This window comes from Pyxicephalus adspersus, chromosome 1 (genome assembly GCF_032062135.1).
Source record: "Pyxicephalus adspersus chromosome 1, UCB_Pads_2.0, whole genome shotgun sequence".
NCBI classification, from domain to species: Eukaryota; Metazoa; Chordata; class Amphibia; order Anura; family Pyxicephalidae; genus Pyxicephalus; species Pyxicephalus adspersus.
In genome coordinates this window covers 61,882,249-61,905,995 of record NC_092858.1, presented here as the reverse complement: position 1 = coordinate 61,905,995, position 23,747 = coordinate 61,882,249, and the positions used below count along the sequence as shown (strand labels likewise).

Sequence of the window (23,747 nt, the reverse complement as noted above, 5' to 3'; positions counted from 1 at the left end):
TCTAAATGTTCCTGTGTCCACAGTGGGCAACATTGTAAAGAAGTTTACAACCCATGGAACTGTAGTTAATCTCTCTGAACATGGACGAAAGAGAAAGATTGATGATATGCTACAATGAAGAATTGTTCAAATGGTGGATAAAGAACCTCGATCAGCTTCCAAACAAATTCAAGCTGACCTTCAGGCACAAGGTACAACAGTATCAATTCGCACTATGCGTCGCCACCTTAATGAAAAGAATGCCAGGAGACCCAGGAGCGCCCCACTGCTGACACAGAAACCAAACAAAATCACCTCTATAAGCCACAATTCTTCTGGGAGAATGTCTTTGGACAGAATAAACAAAAATGCAGCTTTTCAGTAATATCATTTTTCAGCACATCATTTGAGTGTATACAGAAAACAAAAAGATTTAAAAAAAAAAGAACACAGCCGGTCCCTACAGTCAAACATGGAGGTTCACTAATGTTTTGGGGTTCCTTTGCTGCTTTAGGTACTGGTAGTCTTGACTGTTTGCATGGTATTATAAAATCTGAAGATTACCCAAGAATTCTGGGGCGCAATTTAGGTCCAGTGTCAAAAATCTGGGTCCCAGCTCGAAGTCATGGTTCTTACAGCAGGTCAATGACCCAAAGCACACTTCATAAAGCACCCAGAAATGGTTTAAGACAAAGCCCTGGAGAGTTCTGAAGTGGCCAGCAATGAGTCCACATCTAAATCCTATAGAGCACCAGTGGAGAGATTTAAAAAAAGCATTTGGGAGAGGGAACCCTTTAAATCTGAGAGACATGGAGCAGCTGGCAAGCAAGTGTCAAAAATTCCAGTAGAGAGATGTATGCTACCAAGTAATAAGTTAAGGGTGCCAATAATCTTGTCCAGGACATTTTTGATGTTTTGTGTGGAATGTCTGTTTTTTTTTTTTTTTTTGCAACAGTTTTCTGGAAGAAGTGTTGCGTTTTCTGACAAATGCATGGGTGCCAATATTTTTAGCCATGACTATATATCAGGTTGGTTACTGTACTATATATTATTACACAGTATTTATATAGCTTTATCATAATATGCAGCGCTGTACAAAGTCCATAGTCATGTCACTAGCTGTCCCTTAAAAGGGATCACAATCTAATTTCCCTACCTCAATCATATGTGTTTTTTACAGTCTAAGGTCAATTTTGGGGGGTAGCTAATTAACCTAACTTCATGTTTCTGGGATGTGGGAGGAAACAGGAGTACCTGGAGGAAACCCACGCAAACACAGGGAGAACCTGCAAACTCCATGTAGATAGTGTCCTAGCGGAGATTCAAACCTGGGACTTAGCACTGCAAAGGCCAGAGCACTTACCTCTGAGCCACTTCAAAGTGGCTTGAACCATTAAGCTGTAATGCCATAAAGCCACCCAATAATTTCTACTGTTAAGGAACTGACATATCTCTATAATTACAGCCTATAGTATGCTTTTGCAAAACGAAATAGCTACTAATTTACATATTAACATTTTACAAAAAAAGTCATAGTAAAAACAAATACACCAATAACAGTTAGGGCAAAATAAATATGAATCCCACTATGTTAACATTTGAGCAGTAATGGAGAATTAGGAAACTTGCGGAAAAGCGGCTGACTCTTTTTGAAGAAGAACTAAACAAAATCCCCCCAAAACACAAAAAATACACTTACCTTCAATCCCGCAGGGCAGTCTGATCCTTCCATCGGGTCCAGCGTTGTCCAGGCATCCGTCTTCGGGCTGGCATCCAGGGCGCCGCCATCTTCCCCCTTTTCTTCCGAGTTCTTCTTCCTCTGTCACCTGACCCAGGTGCAAGATCATATGCAGAAGGAGCACCCAAGAGCCTCCCGGGATGCGTGGCGTAGGTATCCTGGGAGGCTTTGTCTTCATAAAGGGTTGTCTACCCTTTTATGTAAAGTCAAAATTCTGAGTTTAGGTACGCTTAATTCTGACATTCATATGCCTATGAGTATATTTGTTCCCATAACTGGGGGTTCTTATATGCATACTAATGCACTACTAGAAGGTGTATGTTAACTTGAACTGCGTAGCTTCTATCATCAGGCTTTTACTAAGAGCCATTTCTTTGGCAAGTCTTGTACTGCATGGCTAATTTTTGTCTCCCACATCTCCTATAAATAATTTCTTTCTGGGGCTACTTGGCTGATTTTTGTATCCCAATCACACTACTAAACCTCATGGTGGTAATACATTTTTAGTACTACATGGCCAATTTTTTCCTCCCATTTACACTGAAAAAATCTCATTAGAATAATAATCCCCTTCTAGGACTACATGGCAGATTTTGCATTACTATATTTTATGGAAATAATTTCTTTCTTGTGGTCGAATTTGTTTTAATGCCAGCTGCTACATAGGAGACTTGCTGTTGTGCTACAATGAGACCAATTCCATACAAGGTGCAATTTAATCGCATGTCAGAAAGTGTCACCAAATAGTCACCTCTCCTTCATAAATTTTGAATGAAGAAGGAGAATAAACTCAGGCATCAACAATCATTAATTTATGGGATTGGATATTGTTGCCATTTTACACCCCTGTGAGATTAATCTCACGAGACTAATCCCTCAGCAGTCAACCAAAAATCACCTGCAGTAGTATGAAATAGATATTTTATATCAAAGAATTTTTTTCATTCTGTGAGATTAAAAATCGCCTGTGTAGCCCTAGCCTAAAGGTGCTATAAACTAAACACATCAAATGCCAGTGGTTTCTCTCATATTCCAGCAATCGTCTGACAAAAGCAGTGTTGGACATCAAACACTTTATTATGAAAAGAGAGAATGTGAGAGAGGCAGACCACTGCAAGTCTTTGTATCTGACCAAGGGAGAAAAGTATGGGGGAAAAATCCCACTAGAGACTTTGTCGGGAGGCACAAACTGCCCACAGCCATAGTTGGGATTCAAGCTTAGCAAATAGTTTATTGGCAAATCATTGAGGCTACATTTAACAAAACTGTAGTAATATGATCAAAATGTTTAGTCATAGCAAGCTATAAGTCTCATTTTTAGCTTGTCCAATAAAACAATACATATTGTACCTAACTATTTATTTAAAGTATATATTAAACTGAAACTTCATTTTTTATAGAATAGAGGAGGGTTAAAAAACATTGTCCATTTTTTTCAGTTGCCCTCTTCCTGTCCTGGCATCAACTCAAAATTTTGAGATTTTCCCCTTTCTTTCATAGGTTACTAAGGCAATTAGGAAGAAATTGTCCATAACCATGACACATCCATCAATTAAAACTTGATAATGGTTGTAACTCTATCCAGAGTTTAAACAAATATTTTGTTCCTAGTTTTAGGTCATATAGAAAACTGCAAAAGTTTTAGGCAGGTGTGAAAAATTGCAGGTGTAAAAGGGTAAAAGCGCACCTAAACTCAGAACTTTTACTTTACACAGAAGGGAAGACAACCCTTTACTTAAAGTAAAAATTTTGTTTTTTTCTTAAATGCAACACTTCTTTTATATTTATTTATTTTTGTTAAAGGGTGCAGCACTGCCCTTTAAGTCTTGATTGCCTCAGAGTGAAAAGCCTCCCTGGATACCTACGTCATGCATCCTGGTAGGCTCTTAGCTGCTTCTTCTGCATATGCCCTAATCTCAGAGCATGCGTAGAAAGAGCCCTTTCATCAATGGAGGAAAAATTACCTATTTCACCATGCGCAGTGAGATTGGCAATCTTTTCCCCAATCTGTTTCACCCCGATCTTGCACCTGCACAGTGCGAGACCGGGTGACGCAGGAAGAAGAACCTGGAAGAAGAGAGAAGAAGATGTAGGCACCGAGCGCCCCCCTCTGCACCGGGCCAAGGGGGGACCCATACCAGGACAATGCGGGACCCGATGGAAAAAACCTCCCGACGGATAGACTGATCTGCAACATTAAAGGTAAGTGGGATTTTTTTTTTTTTGTTTTTTGTTTTTTTTGTTTGTTTTGGCTTTACTTCTGCTTTATTAGTGTAGCTTATCCATTAACAAAGCAAAGTGTATGAATAGAAGAGAAATCCAAATCAAATTAAAATTTGGTGTGACCACTTTCTGCCTTCAAAACAGCAATAATTCTTCTAGCTACAATTACACACAGTTTTTAAAGAAACTTGGCAGGTAGGTCTTGGAGAACTAACCACACATCTTCTATGGATGTAAGCTGGCTTTGAACCAGCCTATCCTATAGAGAGCAAGATTTCCTAAAAGTGATAGTAGGAGTGCTTGTTACAAATCCTAAAATAGTGGAAAGGCTAGTAAGTACATACCTGTATTTTGAATGAATATTGTGAATCTCATGATGTTGCCTACATTTTACATTAACTTTTTTTTACATTTTACCTAATGAATACAAAGTTATCATTTACAGATTAACTGTATTTGTTTTACATACCTTATGAAGTTTATCCTATGTAAAAATACTCTTCAAATTAGATAGCAATATAGTTTAAAAAATACAAGCATAGCAGAAGACCTCTATGCTTACAATTTATATAGAGTCACACTGCTATCTGCAACAGCTATAACTATTGACTGTAGGAAATAATGAATGGCATACTGTTTTTAGAAAGATATAAAAGTCCATTATTGCTCATTGTTTTTAAGCTGACAAGCTCCAAAATGTGAAGACATCTGCTCAGTATGTGGAGATGTTAAATGATGATTCCTTCACCACTTCTATTCTCTGATATCCTTGGATTTTCCTTTTAAGTGTGAGTTGTGCTGTTGGGCCCTGTTTCATAAAGCTGGGATGAGAGAATAGTGCCTCAATTGTGCTGCAGTAATTGCATAAAACGGGCTGCACCTGCAGAGTCCACTGTGGGCCAGGACACGGCAGGAGCCTTGGCTTTTCCTTGCTTGGTAGCAGTGTATTAATTCCAGTATTACTCATTTTCCCTTAACCTTTGTAGAATGTCTGCATTTCACCCTTCAACTGAGCCATGGGTGGAAAAAAAAAGACCTACTATATTAACAAGGAAAAATACCCAGGTTGGGAAAACCAGCACAAGCTCTTGCCATGTTAGGGCCTGTCTTATGGCCATTTTTGTTTTGATGAATTTTGAAGACTTTCTGCCCAAATATTAAATAGCACATCATTGAAGTTAACAAAAAACCATGTAACATGGTATTTCACATTATAGCTGTACTTTTTCATCAAAGAGCATTCCATTTAGAGTCAATACCAAACTATACATACCCCTTGCTCCAGTGCTTTTGAAATCTCCTGCTCTCTCTCTCTCTCTCTCTCTCTCTCTCTCTCTGCTCCCTCCTTCCTCTTGGTATCCCTCCGTGTACCACGTGACCACACCCTCCGAAGAAGCCAATAGGGCTTACCTTCGGGGGAGGGCTTATATTTCAAGCTTGCTCAAAAACAGCCAAAAATCCTGCTAGGGCTTACTTTCGGGGGGTGTCTTATTTTCGGGGAAACACGGTAGTTAGACTTACAGTATTTAATGACATAGAACTTGATTTACTCAAGGGGCTTAAGCTGTTCACTTAGCAAATGAATTATACCTCTGCAAGGACATTTTCCTTTAAAGTGGAACTAAACTAAAAAAGAAAAAACAAACTTACCTTTACTTACGCAGATCCCTCAATCCCTCCAGAGCTTTCCTGAATTGGTTTCTGCTCTGTCCTTTAATTCGCCTTCAACCTGGCACTGAGGAAGAACTGGCCGCCACCATCTTCTTTCTTTATTTTCTGACTTTTGCCTACGTGACCCGATCTCACACAGCGCAGGTCATGAGTGAGATCTGCATTTTTTTCCCCTATTGAAGAAAAAGCTTCCTCAGAAGGAGCAGCCAGAAGCCCCCTGGCATGCGTGATGTGGGTATGCCACGATGCTCTGCACTCACATTCTGTCTCTTCTTGTCTATAGAGACAGATGGAGAGGAACAACCCCCCCAAAAAGGAAGGTAATTTTTACCTTACATAAAAGGGTTGTGTACCGTTTTAGTAAAAATTTGGCTGATAGGTCTGCATTAGCACACCTGAATGAATGAGGTGAAGTGTTGCTGATTTTTAGACATCCAGCTATGATCAAGCAAAAATCCTTTATTAACCACCTAGCCGTTATGCCCGACCTTGGTACGGGCAAAAAAAAAAAGGCTAGGATGGTTAAGCCCGTATTTTTGTCACATGCTTACCTCCATGGTCCCGCTGCACATCCAGCGTCGTTTTCCAATTCCAGCGTCGTCCTCCGTCGTCCATCGATCTCCCTCCGTCGATCTCCAGCATCGGGTGCCAGCGGGTCCAGGTAAGATGCCGGCCGGTATCTTGTGTTCCGCCGCCCGGCATCTTGAACACAAGATACCGGCCGGCATCTTACCTGGACCCGCTGATCGTTCACGTCCTCCTCGTTCCAGCGCCGGATGATCTCTGAAGGGGGAAGCCGTCCGGCGGAGAAAAAAAAACCGGACGGCTCCTCCCTGCGTGCGTGATGACGTCGGCGCGTGTGTGGGAAATTCAAATATAAACTCATTCAATCATTTTGTATTGGATTGAATACAAACTCCTGTATTGAATCCAATACAAAATGATTCAAATAACGAAGCACTGAAGCCGCAAAACATGAAGCGCGAAGTGGCGAGGGAACACTGTATATCCTAAATAGGAATTACATTCTGGCATCCAGCCTACTGATTTCTATCTACACATTGTCTGCAGAGCAAACATTTAACATCCAACTCAGTCCAATTGCTGGAACATTTTTGTAAAACCTGAATTTTCTATATTTCAGATGGATAATTATAAAAGTAAGTATATACTAATCAAGATCATAATGAGTAACCATGTCTTGTTGTACACAACAGTCCTAGTGGGGTTTGTGCCATACATGTAGTTTAAAATTTAGTATTCATTATTACATTATTACATTACATTACACGGTACATTGTTTTTCATGAAAATTTATTTTACAGTATGATATAATAGTATGAGTATAATAAAGTTTGAAACACAAGATCATTTAAAAACAATAAATTGAATAAAATAAACATTCTGTATATTTAAAAAAAAAAAAAAAATTTTAATTTTTTTTTTTAATTAAAAAAAAATACATTATACTCATACTATTATATATATACTGTAAAATAAATGTTCTTGAAAACAATGTACACATAAAAATCAAATGTACTGCATTCAATACAGGTATTTTGTATTGAATGCAATACAAATGGATTTTGAATTTCCCGCCCCGCCCGGCCGGGACGTACACACATGCACCAACGTCACCGGGAACTCCCCTGGTGGCTCATCGGATGCAGTAGCAGGAAGAAGAAAGAAGACAGAGATTGCGGCGCTGGACGGCGCAGGACCCTGGCAGGTTTTAACAACTTTTTTCTACTCCTAGTCACACTCGGAGTTACCGCTTGGGAGGTTAAAGTGTATGTAATTGTTTTTTAGTGTGGATAAGGTAGGGATAGGTTATAACCTTTGTCCAGTTTTTTTTAATACTGTGCCCCCACTAAGACAGAAAGTCACTGAAGGTCACTGTCTAATGTTTATAATCGTCGCTAGAATAAGAAAGGAGTGAAAACCCTTCAATGAACACCTTTTCTATTACCATTTCCCAAGATTGTAATTCCCCTCACAGAGTTTTCCTCTAATTTCCTGACGTATTCTTTGGAGCAAGGAGTAAAGAAAAATCTTAATTCAGGAAGCAATAGCTAATAGCTAATTTAGCTTCACATACACTCTAAACACATTATGTAATTGAAAGTAGATGTTGCAAACAATAAAGTATAATAAAATAATAAACTATGTGTTGCCTTTAACTTAAAATTCTATTTGACGGCATGGATGTACACAGGTGTGTGCCTATAGCTGCAACCCCCAAACTAATTAGCAGAAAAAACATTAAAACCATTGACATAAAGTGAATAATGTTGAATATCTTTTTTACAATGGTACCTGTCAGAATGGGATACATTAGGAAGCAAGTGAACAGTAAAACCTGCATGTTTTGAATTTCAATCTTTGAAGGGGGCGATATAACAAAAAAAGTGGAGAGAAAATGAAATGATAATTCAAGTGAAGAATCTCTTTCAGCCTTGATACTCATTGGGCCTGATTTAATAAAGCTCTCCAAGGCTGGAGAGGATACACTTTCAATAGTGAACCTGGTTGATCCAGAAAACCTAGAATAGATTTCCTAAAAAGTCATTTGCTATTTGTTTACAATCCTGGACCACATAAATTCCAGTTTTGCTGGATCACCCAGGTTCACTGATGAAAGTGTATCTTCTCCAGCCTTGGAGAGCTTTAACCTCCCTGGCAATATTCCAGAGTGTGGCTCGGGGTGAATTTTCCATACTAAAAGCGGTACCCCTGAGCCACACTCGGGGTGGAATTGCCAGGGAGTTTAAAAGTCCTACCTGGTTCCCACGTTCCAGCGGCATCCTCCAGTGGTGCCTGCTGTGTCCTCTAGCGATGCCCGGCATATATGTCCCCAGCGCGTGTATGCTGGGGATTGGAGGCTAGGGGAAGCAGATGCTGGCCGGTGTGGCTGGAGGGCAGGACTGTGCGGCTGGGAGGCGGGTTATTTAAAATACTAAGTAACGTTTTTCGACATTAGTTTTTGGTGCCATTTTTAAAACTCCTATACTAAACTGCAAGGTCACTAAACTTGCCAGACAGACTGGTCACATGACACTCACAGACATGACCAGTTACTACTCCTGCGGCTCTCGCCATTTCCAACGAAAATTTAAAAGTGCAGGAACTTTTTTTTTATAAAGACCCCTCGTACATAGGCAACTATCATAGAAAACATTGAACTAATTATACCAGTGAAAAGTGGAAGTTTTTTCATCAAATGTCAATGTTTTTATTAGTCATGATTGCTAAGCACATGCAAACTTTGTACATTTTTCCATTTGACGAGAAACTGTATTATAGAAACTACAGACTGCATGTACAGCATTCAGACCTCCCAGAAGACTGTTTCCTTGAGGAGACTAATATGATGATCCAGTGTTGCCATTTCTCTGTGTGAGAAACGAGGCAATACTGACAAAAATCTCCTACTACTAAGCGGGTCTTGCTGTGCACAGAGAATGGTAGAACGTACTGTTGTCAGATTGACTTCATATTCTACAACAGGTCATAAATCTCATTCTGACAAATGCCGTGCTGTTATGTCTGCGCCACATTTTTATTTTAGCAATGTGGTAGGGATTGCACAGATTTGAAAAATGCCTTCTTCCAAAGACTATGAACCTATGTTATGACTGCTACCACTTTCTCTTTTGATGAACAGATGGCTTTTTTTATCAAAGTGCAAATTGCTGTAGCAGTGTTCTAAAATGTATGCCTCTATTTCTTCTTATGGTATATACAATATTACTTGTTCTGGTTATGGTTATGGTCTGGTATGTGGTTGTAAATGGCTAACATTCCTTACATATTAAGTGAAAACATTTATAAATAGACCCTTAAAAATTATTTAACAACATTTTTAAAAGGATCAGAGTTGCATCATTCTGGCTTGGCCAATCAAGTTGACTGGAGATACTGAACTCAGAAGAGGCCTGGGTGAAAAAAGCAGCGCCTGAGATTGAGCAAGGAAAGGTTAATGTGATTATAAAATTTGGATTAAGTAGGTAAATTTATTTTATTTTACCAGGAACTGTCCCTTCAAAAATAAGTCTATCTGCTTTCACTGTTTTCGTAGGCTGGGTCTACACAGATGTTTATAAAAACACATGTAAACATTCCTACTGTGTTTTTATGCACTTTTATTAGTGGTTTAAAGCTTGCCTTTAAAACCCTGGAAAACGTCTATGCCGCGGTTTCCCGCAATTTCCCGCGTTTTTACTGCGTTTACGGTTTAAGTGCTTAAAAACGCAGGAAACAGGTAAAAACGTGAGACAACACCCTATTGAAATAAATGGAAGCGTTTCCCACGTTTTTGGACATTTCCTAGCTTTAACCCAGCATTTTAATTTTTTAAACCTTGCAACCCTCCTGGTTAGCCCATTGAAATGGGGGATGGGGATTTCAAACATGGGCTTTAAAAGCTTCAGGTTAAACGCTGGGGAAAACATTCATGTAGACTAAGCCTTAATCAAGTTTAGTTCTGCTTCAGATGTGAGCTTGCAATCTAGTGTGTTCTAGGTCAGCAGACGCCAACCAGTGGTCCGCAAGAAAATTTTGGCGGTCCGCGGCTCTGGCCGGTGTACCCCCGAGCGGGGTCAGGAGAAGGACCCTGCTGGCAGGACGCACTGGCAGAGCCGCGAACCACATCCCCAGTACAGTTCCCAGGCTCGGGAAAGTGGGCGGGCTGTGTCTCTGGACACAACCCGCCCACTCTCCCATTGCAGGTTTAAATCCCATTGCGATGGGGGAGTGTGCGGGGTTATGCCATAATGACGTCACTCGGGGGGTTTCACGCGGTCGGGAGCCGGTGATTTCAGTGGTCCGTGTGAAAGAAAAGGTTGGTGACCTCTGTTCTAGGTTTTGTAGTTTTTGCCTACTTTACGACCTGTATTGATGCATATACCACCATATAGTACCATACAACGTCACATGGTGGTCATACTGCCTAGCAGGTTGTCATTAATATTACTTTACTGTACTGAAGATTTGTATTGCCCTTCCTTGTGCTGATGATCTCTGTTTCTATCATACTTCAAAAACTATATAGAAATGGAAAACTGAGGAATATTTGGATTTTGTATGAAAGACTCTAATGCACCATACTGCTCACTTATGCTCCTGCTCCTTATGTTTCCTGCTTCCTTGTATATTTGTTTGAGCATTAAACCGGTAATATTAATAAACTGGATAAGTTCAAAGACTGATGCATTGGTTTTGGTCTATTTGGATGTGTAATAGTAATTTTATTAGGTAATTAATTTAAAGTAAAAATTAAAAAATGTTTGGTGTTAAGTGTCAGCAAAATAAACTATGATGTGTTTATAATAGTTGATTGGTTTATTCCATCTATTAGTCCTAATGGCTACACAGATGTCACTACAATGTTTTGGTACCTATGTTTGAAAATGCCATTGGTCTTTCCAATATAAGCCAAAGAGTATGGAAATTTCAAGATGCAAACGTGTGTATTGCAATTGAAATTTGAAACACTATCCAGTAGGAAGAATGTGTTCCCACATTACAGAAATTTGTAAATGCTGCATTTCGTACATCCAACATTTATGAAGAGATTTCCCTAATGGATTCCCTTCCTGTGGGTACATATTACATATAGTCATGCTCCTTCATACCCTCCTTCTGTAGTTTTTGCATATCAGGACATAAGAAATTCACCTGGTCCTTAGCAGGGAATGGGTAAATACAACCTAAGATAAATAACAAAATCATGATATATTACAAAGTTTCATTATTTATTTAACAAAGACAAAGTGGAAATGCAGAACACTGTGTGAAAAATTAGGTACATCTCTACTGCTTCCATAGGGTAAATAGCAGCCAGGTGCTGCTAGTCAGGAGTAGATGATCGATCATCGGTAAGTGTTACCACCTCTGTAAAAGGAGAGATTTTGTCAGTTTGCTGGTTTTTAAACGTTTGGGTATGTGTTAACACAATGCCAAGGATGAAAGACGCCATCAGCGAAGCTTGGTGCTAGCATAACCTAATGCTGAGTGATGTGTTTTTACTCTTTTATTACCTTATAATTGATTGCAGTGCACTTTAGGTAGCAGTTAGGTAGAAGGTTGTGTTACTTATTCAGGTCTGGCATTTTTATTTAGTCTTACTCTTTGCCTGCCTTACTAGAATAAGTTGTGAGTGTTCATTTCTATGCAGAAATCAACCCTACATAAAATTAGGACCTATGATGATAAAAAATGGGCCTAACATTTGCAACACATATTACAGTTAAACTTTTTTTTTAAATTTAAGTCATATTGCGGTGAAAATATGGTACTGTGGCATGTAAACCTATACACATAAGTAACAATGATGGCCTTTTTATACATCGGACATAATCCATAATGCTTCTTCATTTTTATAGCTTATTTATAAGAAGATGAAGGAAAGAATGTGTCTACAGTAACCAATCATTTTTTATTTATTATTCTGGTGGAATGGTGGAATCCTATTGGTTATTATTAGCACAGCAAGTTGTTTACCTTCTTTTAGTTTTGATAATTGGTTACTTTATAAAAAAAAAATAGAAAGGGTATAGGAATGCAAAAGGGAAAGCCGCTGTCAGATATGTTCCACAAAATTTAGGAAATTCCTGATGGATGGATAAGAGCAGAAGGAGTACTGTGTACTATGCTGATGGTGAGTTTAATAGGTGGCATACAAATCTGTGTATTTTATGATGAAGCAGATGGTATTTGGTTAACCATTTGAATCAACGTTCTTTATCAGTTGGAAAGTTAGACTTTTATATACAAACTACATAAACAATACAGATTGTTGTAAATCAAGACCCCTTATCTGCTTTAATAAAAAATCTAACTAAATATGGCATATTTTCTATATTATACTACAGTTCAAAGACCCATTAAAATATAAAGTTCTAATTGTCCTTCTAATGAGTGCTCAAATGCACTTTGGCTGAGGATAATAAGACTCATGTGTTTGAATTTCTTTGGCATACATGTCTCCAAAGAGAGACTAAATGGTTTTCTTGGTCCTTTGCCTAAAGTGTTTTTGGGAACGTCTGTGTCTGTATGTTTATTGTATGCCATTCATTAAAGACTATTATTGAGTCTAATTGCATTTGATCATGATATGTTTGGCAAGATTGTCTTCAGTTGTTTATCATAATTATGTTGTCAGGATAGCCTATGAGAAAATTACTACTCCGTGGTTCTATTTGCTTCCCTTTTATAAGTACATAAAACATTTAACGGTTGGTCCTGCTATAGACATCAAAATTCAACCATATACAGCCTGTTTTTCGGTGAATCACTTACCTCTGGAAATATTATTTCATTAGCCTTTTGATCTTTGATGTGTTCTGTGTGAATGTATTGCTTCTAATTATATAATGCATCTAACCTGTAGCAGTAATTTAGGCAATATTTATGTATGTTGTTCAATGTAGTCTATCCACTTTGCTAAACACTATTTAATATTGTATATGAGCTATGTTAGGTTATTGTTCTTCCTACTTGTAAAAAAAATGCTTTTCAACATAATGTAGACCGTTAGTTATTCGTTTATAAAAGCAACCGGAGGCTTGGTACTAGTTTCTTAATAAGCAAGAAAGAACAAAACAACATTAGTTGGCTAAAGCTAAACTCCAGGCAGATAATAAAATATAATTTCATTAAGTTGCATACAATGTTAAAAGGTAAAAATCTGCATATATGCTGATATCATAGCTGATGGTTAGTGTACTGCTTCAACTTCATTTTCACTCAGTAGGCTGCAGGTTGGGAGGTAACACCGCAAGTATAATAATAAAAAAACCTATATGGCTGTGCTGTATGATAGGGGGAATGGAAATATTTAGTCTAATATTGCTCTTTCTGTAAACTATTAGTGAAAAAAATACTGTTTTTTTGGATTCTACCATGCCCAACCAATAGCAGAAACTATGTTTTATTCCCATATTGTAATTCTTCTCAAACTAGGTAAAGAGAATAATCTATGTGCAAAATATCATCTGAAGTTTCGTCCCCTTCCCCTTTCTTCCCCTTCCCCTGAGTGACACTCTGCTCCCCGCGCATGTGCAGTTCGAAGTCCGTGCATTTAGTGGTCTGCGAGCTCCAAAAGGTTGTGGACCACTGATGTAGTATTTCTAATTATTAGACAAGCAAAAGATAACTCTAGACAGACAATTGAACTAATAAATAAACTTAACTGCTCCAGGTAGAGACCTTCATTCTAAACTTCTTTAAATTACTTTGTATTACACAGTAATTTTTGTGACAATGATTAAAAGTGAATAGTTTTAGTTTTGATGCCATAAACACATTTGATCTCCTTATTTGGCATTATGTGGAACCACCCTAAACCATTGGAATCCAAAGCACTATTTTGACTGTAGCCATTCAGCCCTAATAACATTGCTACCCCCTGTCCCTTTCAAATTTGCAATGGCAGCAGGCAAAGGTGACTTTTAATGCATTTTTATTTGTTCTTTGTGGTTAAACTTCAGCAGTACTACAACAACCCCACTTACTGTTTGCTAATAAACCTACAATTTCCTAACATTGGTAATATATTTTCTATAGTCTGGACCTGCCTAATGATCATTTCTATTCCAACATTTCCGGTCTCTCTTAAAGCAACTAACTAATCAAACCTTACCCCCAGACACTGTCCACTAACTCCTAGACCTTCTTTTTCCAATCCTACCAGAACTATAAAACAATAAAATAAATTAGCTGCACATGTCCTCACAACAGCCAGATGTCTGATTACTTTCCTGTAGAAGCAAAACTCACCACAAAGTCAACTAGATCCATATAAATTCATTCAAAACATCAATGCCATGCAATATATAACAAACACAATTTAATAACTTTATGCCACAGTACCTAAGAACCTTATTTCCATATAATATTCTGGACATACCATCGGGTAATCTTCATACAATCAGGGGCACTGATTCCTAGCGATAACCTCCGCGGGTTACTATTAGTGAAACCTGAGGGATGAAGCAGTGGGAGAGCAGTAAGCTATACACCTTCTCCCTTCTTCATGCCCTCACTCCCCACTTATTTTTTAACTTACTATTATCTTTTTCTCCTGTTACCATAGTTGCATTTAACAAAGTAATCACCCAATGTATACTATAATCACTGCCCTATGAATGTGGCTGTAATAGAAAAACCAGATGATTACTTTAGATTATACTAGTATAATAACAGAAGTTGCTATATGTCAAAGACATAACTTCAAAGGCTGCTGTATTGTCAGAGAATAAATATTTAAATAACGTCCTAATTTTTAAAGGCTTATTTTTACAACATACACAAACTTTGCGTTTTATGTATTATGTATTTTATATGTGTTACCTGTACAGATTGATGCTGTCTTCTTGTAAAATATTGGTGACATTTGTAATATAAGCACTTTTGCATTATATTTGTAATATAAGCACGCTGCATTTTGCTATAGTATACCAATGCATCTGAGCACAGATACAACTAAAACGCAATGTTTAATATGCCCAGTTCATGTTTCCTTAGTATGAAACTACTAAGAATTCCAAATATATTACTTTCATTAGAACTGTCCCTGCTGGTCACAGTCATATTTTAGGTAAACCTGACCTAGTTGAAGGTAACAGTGCTGAGTTGAAAGCAAGTTTTCATAGCTGATAGTATCCGTGGTATCTCCCAAGTTTGATCTCTTGTTGTCCTTAAGAAGCACATTATAACCTAGGATCAAGTAGTGCAAACTTCCGTGACATCTTTCTAAATTTGGATTAAGCCCCATCCTCTTTTGGCACTAAACTGAACTCCTGCCATTTAGCACTGAAATGTTGAGCATATTGCTCACTGCCTAGAAATATAAGGGGTTTTGCAACAGGAAGTGCAGGGTTTAAGCTTGACTTAAGAGAGAACAAGTAAGGCTATGGACAACATGAGCCTAGGATACATGGTGTACAGAAAGACAGAGGGCTCAGTCTAGTCATCCTTACAATTTCCTGAGAAGATTATTTTTCCCTTTATGCTACTTATATTTTGTTGTAGTTATCTTTAATACAATAGAGACTTAAAGCTTTATTTATATATATCTAATAATTGCAAATGATTTTTTCAAACACAGATGAAAGCTCTTTTGCTACTAGGGCTGTATTTCCAACTGCCAAAACACCTATATTTGATTTTACATGTTACAATTTGAGCACAATTTTAGACACTCATTTAGGAAGTTTAATTAACTGGAATCTTTGATGTCCTGCTGGGGGAATTACTTTGGATTAAGAAAGGCAACATAAAAGATTTCTTGTTCCGATTTAATTAAGGTTTATTAAAAGCTGGAAAAAGTGCTCAGAAAAAAACAGTTAATTATGGATTGATTTCTCCTCTTGCTTACATAAAAACAAACAGGGGCCATTTTATCTTGCTTACCTTGATTACTCATCTGCATATCTATGCATCTCCACAGTCTTTAAAATGGATTAGAATGGCTAATTGCTGGACAAATAGGATACAGTTTTACATTTATGATGTACACTTATAACATCCTATTTTCATTGTAATAAATGCAGGAGATGTATGTATCTGCATACGTATCTCTCTCAATAATAAACTAGAGACAATTTCCCATTTATATATACCTATATACATATCTTCCTATGTCTAAACGAGACCCTTCTCCACAGTCATCCTTCCCTATTGTCTATAGGAGAGGAAGAAACATAACTGTGTAAATTGTTCCTCTGACCACTGCAGAAGGTAAAACACAGCCTGGTCATCACAAGCATTACCTAAAGGTTCTGTAAATATGAGATTGACAGTATAACAATTTCTTATGTATAGGCGTCTTCAGGTTAACCTAGCCAACAGATCTTAAGGGAGGCACTGGTCAGACAAGCTAACCATATTCAGTCAATATTGTTTCTCAACCCATATTGCTTAAAGCCCAATTAAACTTAAAATAAACAAGACAAATTCCTAAAACAATTTTGTTTAATAGTGTAAATTGCACGTATTATCTTAACCTACAATGGAAATTTGAAAAATAATTGCAGTGTTCTTCCCAGCCCCTTTTAGCTGGGCACACCACCGTGCACTTTTCAGTAACCACCCGGCTGTTTTTGGATGCCTACTAAGGAGTTTGATCACAATATAGGGGCTGCCACCCACCTACAATTGTTTCCCCACCCAGCTTTAAAAAATGTCTGGGTTGAACACTAATTTTATAGCCGTGCTTGACTTAGCTGTACACCGATCTTCCCAGAATGTTAGTTTCCTGTTCACCCTGCAGGGATGGTGAGAAATGTAGTCTGGCGTCTGTTCTTAATATTTTGGTGTAATATTACAGGTATTTAGAACTAAAAGTATAAATAAAAAAATAAGGTATGAATAACTCAAATGTATCTATTGTAGTTTTTAGACTAGACAAGGCTGGACAAGTACATTTTATTTAGACTTGGCCAATATTACATCTTTTCCCTGTTTTGTAGATCTGGGTAGGTGGGTTCTCGAGACAGGCTGATAATTACAAGGTGTTGCTTTTGATTTTAAACATCATTTGCACTTAATGGATACTGCTAAAGGAACAGAGGGTCCCAACTCATCAGTTTTCCATGGATATGATTATATAAGTAAAAAAACTGCCCAAGGAATACTGTTGGAGCTGGGCAAAGATTATGTTTTGCCCAGTTGTGCAATGTTTAACAGATGTATCCCTGACAATTGTTGTGTTGAAATAAACGAACTAGTATGCATAATTTAGATTTATCTCTTCCACATTTTTGCATATGCTTCTAGGCTCAGAGCACCAGCTTAATAGGAGGCTATGTGGACCTGTGAAGCCTTTGGACAGAGTAGACAGATTTCTGAGAAGTAGATTCCTTGGATTCAAAATAATTTCATGTGGTTTGCTTGGTCTCAAGAATTGTTCCAAACCATATTAGTGAAGGTATGCAGTGTTTTGAGACAGAAGCGGATGCTGATATTTTATAAATGAAAATGTGTATTTGCCCCTGGTACCACTGTTTTTTGCAGAAACTATGGAGTGATTCTTCTGAACTAGGTAATTCTTCCATATTAATTTTAGAAGATTTCCTTTTCAATGGGTGGCTTTGTATTTGTTAGACTTTGATGATTTTAACGCGCTAGTAATATAGTTAAGCTGGTCCATATTAGAGAACTCTTCTACAGATTTGTTGGCTGTGGGGTCTTTCCAATTTTCCAGAATCAAATTTTACAGAGAGTTGTGCTGGACAATTTTAACAGCAAGCTGATTATTAAAATCTGGGCATAAGCCATATTCCAGGCCTGTGTGCATTACACATTTTACACAATAGGTAGAGCTAATATCTGATGGCCTCCGATTTTAGTAATCTTTTCATTGGGAATTAGTCCAAAATGCAACTGTTCTTGGCAGAGTCTGGTTAATAGTAAGGTTTTTCTTAATCCATTAGTTTTTATGGAATTCTGGCATTGGAAATGTTAGCTCAAGAAGTAAGCTCTAAAGCATTGATTTTAAGGGAGTGGGATGACATTTGTAATCTCTCTACTTTTTTTTGACTCTTATATGCTTGCTTTAACTAGTGTGACTTTTTGTAGAAGTGCTTCTGGTGCCTGGAAAAATATGTAATATGTAAAAAAACACAAAATGTTTTCCATATTTTCTATACTCCGAAAGTTTAAAAATTTTGATTTCTATATAAAATTAGGAATGGAAATGCAACGTACAAGGAAAGGCACTGATAGAATTGATTTGCTCCATGCAGCAATCAAACATTGAAAATCCTAAAGGTCCTGCTTTTTGTTTTGTTTTTTAACTTGCACCAATGGTTTGAACAGTTTCTCAACGACATGTAAGACTGAATCTTTTTATAAGTAGGTGGTAGATTGAACCAATGGGAAAGAAGCACAAGGAATATATATTATTTTTGTACAGTTCTCATATTGAAGGATGATATTTCTTAGGATGTCTGAGTGGGGTTTTTTTGTTCTGAAATTGGGAAAAGTGATTAAAATTTGGTAATCGTGCATAGACACAAGATATTTGGGTAAACGCATGTTACTGCACAAAATAGCACCAAATTTAGCCTGTTTAAATATTAACATCATTAGCAATTTAATTCCAGTCAGATTTGTATATCTGAACCTGTTTCACTCGGAATTTTAGGTATTCAAAACTCTTCCTTAGTTTTTTATTAGCAGAATTACAATTGGGAATAAAGGATGATGTTGATGATAGCAAACACACCATGAGTTTATAAAAGGAAAAGCTGCCAGTGCTATTGATTGCATTAGTGGAATCTCAGGTTTTGCTGCACTGCGGCAATCCTAGAAGAAGTTGGTACCATCTCTCTTAACACCCATCTGTGCTGCTGGCTGGAGACCTACTGAAGAACTAAAACGAATGTACCATTAGGGTAAAAGCCTGTCTACACTGCTTGGATAATTTTGTTCTTTAATTCTTTATATATTTTGAGCATTATAAACCTTGGCATCATATCTGGTGTGAATCATCCAATATGCTGTGATACTTACCCTAGGTAAACATTGTTACACCACACTCCCTATTTTTGTACATATGTACACCATTGTTTCCTAGAAACTATTTTATAAAATTGTAATGTAAAATCTTTTTATAAAGATTTTCGGTTTCAAACATCGTAGTTTTATTTTTAGAACTTATTTTTGTGACATTAATATGGAACACAATTTCCCATGAAAAAATGTTCCCTTAGGCAAACTGAAATCACTAAAATGCTTGTTAAACATGTAAATTAATTAGTCTCAATACTTTAACTGTATTATTATGTTATATATTTAAAAAATTATATTTTTTGGTTGGCAACTGTGCATCTATATCTGTAGATTTGCTTTATTTTAATGTCTCTTCCCCATTCTAATGAACTTTACAACCAGACTATTTGATCATGAGTAAGCTTATGAACAATGCAAATGGAATTGCCCCCTGATGGTAAGGAATGGGGACCAGATGGCCCTTAAAAGGTGATAATTAGGAAATATAGCATATTTGAGTAGAAAGAAAGAGAGAAACTTGTTAAAGACAGTCAATCTGTTGGAGGCAATGTTTCTTAATTATATCCGTTTCCATTTTGAGCTGCTGTAAAGAAATGTTTCCAGGATTACTGAACGTGTACCTAAAATGTACAAATAATTTAATATCTAGGCTGTCTAATATAATATTTGTAGATTCAGGTGTGAGAAGATTTGAGTTATTGTAAACGCATGTAAAGTTTGTTATATTAGTTATTAAAGGTAAAGGCTTAATGCTCTGAGTAATTAGCTGTAACTCCTCTTTTACATAGTTCCTTAACATAAAACATTTGATGTTTTACATTTTGGATTTTTGTTGAAAAGCAGTGTCTGACCCTATTTATGTTCCGTCACTTCAAACCAATATATTTACTCACAGTCATTGTTTAGAAAAGAGTTTTGAACTTTGTAAATGTAACATTACATTTCCTAATTATAAATCACAACATCTATTAGTGTAACAATATCAAAATTAACATTTAAAACTTTTTATTTTAAAATGTATCTTTGTAGGGGAACATGTACTGTGGTTATATATATATATATATATATATATATATATATATATATATATACGTATCTGCTTATCATGGTTATTATTATTATTTAGTAATGTGAAATATTGCAGATTATTATTTTTCTTTTTCTACCCTGCTGAGGGAGTGTCATACTGGCTAGTCTCATGTGAAATGCCTATGGTTTCGTATTTATTATTATTAATATGAGACAGTATTTACACATTATGCAGAGCTGTACATTAAATAGCAGTTGCAAATGACAGGCACATACAAACAATTTAGCAGGAGAAGAAGACCCTTCTCAGAAGAGCTTCTAAAGCTCAAGCTGCAATTCACATACACAATTAAACCACCTTACCTAATGACTTAACATTAATCAGATATTTCAGTCCCTGGTTTTGAGCAAACAAAGCCAAGTATGAGGCAAACCTACATATCTGTGCTGTTTTGCTAACCCATAGTGATCAGGGAATTCTTTGTCATTTGAGGCGTTCTTTCTTTAAGTGAGTCTTGCTGTAAAATACCCCCATCACAAAACACTTCAGAAAAAGAACACCTATCAAGGGAACAGAATGATGGTGAAGATGGTATCTTCGAGATAATATCCTGTGAAATTAAGAGTATCTGAAATCTTGTGTGAAGGGGTTATTGCACTATTCCATAGCATATTCTCATGAGATTTGGGGTACAGACAGATATTTAGACCAGCCGTCATTGACTGAATGATGATAGCTGATTGACTGCAGCAACGTATATAATGTTTTTATTTTGTAACATGTCAATATGTGAGCACTGAGCACTGTAACTCAAAATGCATCTAGGTGTTTGACATCATCTAGTTTTACCTAAGAATAAAATGCTTCTGGAGTCTTTATTGCATATGCAATATCCTTTTTTGTTTATTGTGCCCCGCATTCCCAGAGATATGTTATAAGATGCTAATTTCACCCTCTCACACAGCATGAAAGCTGGGGAAAAAGTATGAAAGTCGCCCCCATCCACACCTTTTTTTCCATGGGAAGGGGGCCCTTACTAATTAAGTAAACCATGGATTACGAGATATATTTATTAGGTTGACATAAATATTCTATTGGCTGCAATATTGTGGGATATGGGCCATACTGTATTATTATTAGTCAGTATTTTTATAGTGACAACATATTGCGTAGAACTTTACAAAGTCCCTTGTCATATCATTAACTGTCCCTCAGAGGGGATGTTATATTTTGTTAAAGGTATGTTAATATTTTTAGTGGTTCCCTGCATTGCGTGACAGAAAGTTCACATATACTTTAAGCTGCACAGTATTCTGTTTGTTGGAGAATGGTGATGCGTTTATTTATGGCCGTTTAAGAGCATATCCATTGTATAAGTTTTGTACTGTATATTCATATTTATTGGATCATTTTATTTCTGTGCAGAGTTTTCTCTAAAAAAATGCCTACTAGAAAGTTATCTTTTTTTTCTTTGCTTTATTTTTTCACTAATTAAAACCTTGCTAATAATTTCCACCACAAAGCCTTTTAACAGATGCTGTTCGCTGTCACTTGGTCTACAACATGCTGCCAAATTTTTTATCTTGGTGAAGTAGCAGAGGTCAGAACTGTCCAGCTGGTGGCACATAGGATGTAGTTGGCACAAAATAGCTTTTTGTCTGGTTGGTGACCCTGAAACTAGATCCCACCCTGACTTTCTATTACATTTCTGTCAACAATGATATAAAGAGACCGTATACTTTTTTGAAATATAAGCAAAACCCTAAAGTTATTCTGATGATAAAAATGATAGCTCATATAGGGCCCTTCAATCTTGTCAAGGGCAAAAGTTGAAGATGGTGTGCTGTTCAAATTTGTTTTCCACTTTCAGCAAAAACCTGAATTTTAGATTGGAACAATAACACGCAGTTGCCAAAAATTTACTGAAAATATTCTTTTCTGTATTCCTATACAAGTCCCATTATAATCACTGGTTGGTTTATCTTTAGGTCTTTCTAAACTTTAATTTTCAAAATTGTTACCACTCTCTTCTCTGAATTGTAAGAAATACTTGTTGATACATGAATATTCTAATATTTTATTAAAGTGAACTTGTCAGCTCATAAAGTTAACAAAATGACTAAAATTTTTGTAACTATCACTGCATTTACTTAGTACACTTTGATTCAAGGAGTATTATGTATACAGAGTTTTAACTAATGTCCAAATGAAGAGTAAGCCTAACCCCTTGCATTGCCAAGCCCATCTCTCACTATTTAGTAGTCTAGTGCCAACTAAAGATCCACCTTAAAATTTGTGATCAGGCAGGTGTTTATTGCAGAAGGGCACAGGTGTTATCCCTTTTGTAATAAGTGTTCTTACTTTTCTGATCTTACTTTTGCTGCCAAACGGTCAAAATTTGCACATCCCGGCTTCCTTTGTGTGAATCGGGACTAAATGAACTCCATCATCCTGGCCCGGCCAATCAAGATGGCCTGTGATCAGAATGTGGAATACAAGAAAGAAGATCGTGGCACCCATGATAGAATAGCAACATTGTGAGTATCAACTGGGTTTAGTGTAGAGAGATACTCCTCATCACCCTTTGCGTTCTTCTATGATAGAAGTCTCCTATGATAATACATGCGGATCCAACTCCTTTTTTTAGGGACACTTATGCAGCAGTATGTACCGTCCATCCACACAGCTGTGACTCAGCTGTGATTCTGGTCTCAATGACTCCCCATTACATTGACCAATTTGGGCCACTATCCCAGCATTGACTGTCTTGCACGTCCTAACTCCTATCCCTGAGGAAGCCTGTTGAGGCGAAATGCGCCGGATATGCACGCAACACAATACGGTCATAAGAATATGTATATACGAGATGGTATGTAATACGAAAATCAGTCAGTGGCTAAAGTGCATAGTATGCTGAACCCCTGTCCTGTGATGTGTTAACAGAATAGAGGCAAATACTGTAAATGTATGTACATAACTAACTGTATTGATTTAAAACTTAACCAATACAATCTCACATTTATTCAAAGTATAACACGAGGCCTCAAACCTCTTTTCTCTCTTACCTCTCTCTCTATATATTTAAGGTTCTGAAAATAGACTGGTAAATGGCAGGTACTTTAGGAAATATTTATTGGGTGTATTTTGTATCGGTGGGTTTACCTTGATTTGGTGTGTTTCTATTGGTACAGTACTTTTGTGAATTCCTTTAAATTCTATAACAGGGACAGGGAAATTCAGTAGGATAATAATGATCAGAAATGTAGGTTAAACATATATCCAGGTGTATAGAATCTGTGTGATATTTAGTATTGGTGAAATGTAGTCTGGAGCACAGTAACTTAATGAACCATTTTGATCATTATTTTCATTTGAAGTACTGAAACTAGTACAGTTATTTATACTTATCATATGCAAAATCTTTACATTAACAATCATATTTATTTCAGGGTAAAAACATGACAATTTTCTGCCAAAGCATTCTTAGCTTTTCTGGAAATGTAAGCACTGTCTACATGTTTGTTGGCTGCCTGGATAAACTAATTAGACTTTACCATCTTTGCTAGAATTGGGGGTGGTGGGGAGGCTGTT

The 23,747-nt window shown here is 37.0% G+C and overlaps 1 protein-coding gene across 1 annotated transcript in view; it reads left to right on the top strand.

Moving 5' to 3' along the window:
* The first annotated feature begins 130 nt into the window (after positions 1 to 130).
* The window catches only part of CLYBL (citramalyl-CoA lyase), a 125,613-nt gene continuing 101,996 nt past the window's right edge, over positions 131 to 23,747 (top strand). The window contains exon 1 of the mRNA XM_072401072.1: positions 131 to 360. Within this exon, the coding sequence (XP_072257173.1) occupies positions 131 to 360 (230 nt within the window). The remainder of the gene's footprint in view (positions 361 to 23,747) is intronic.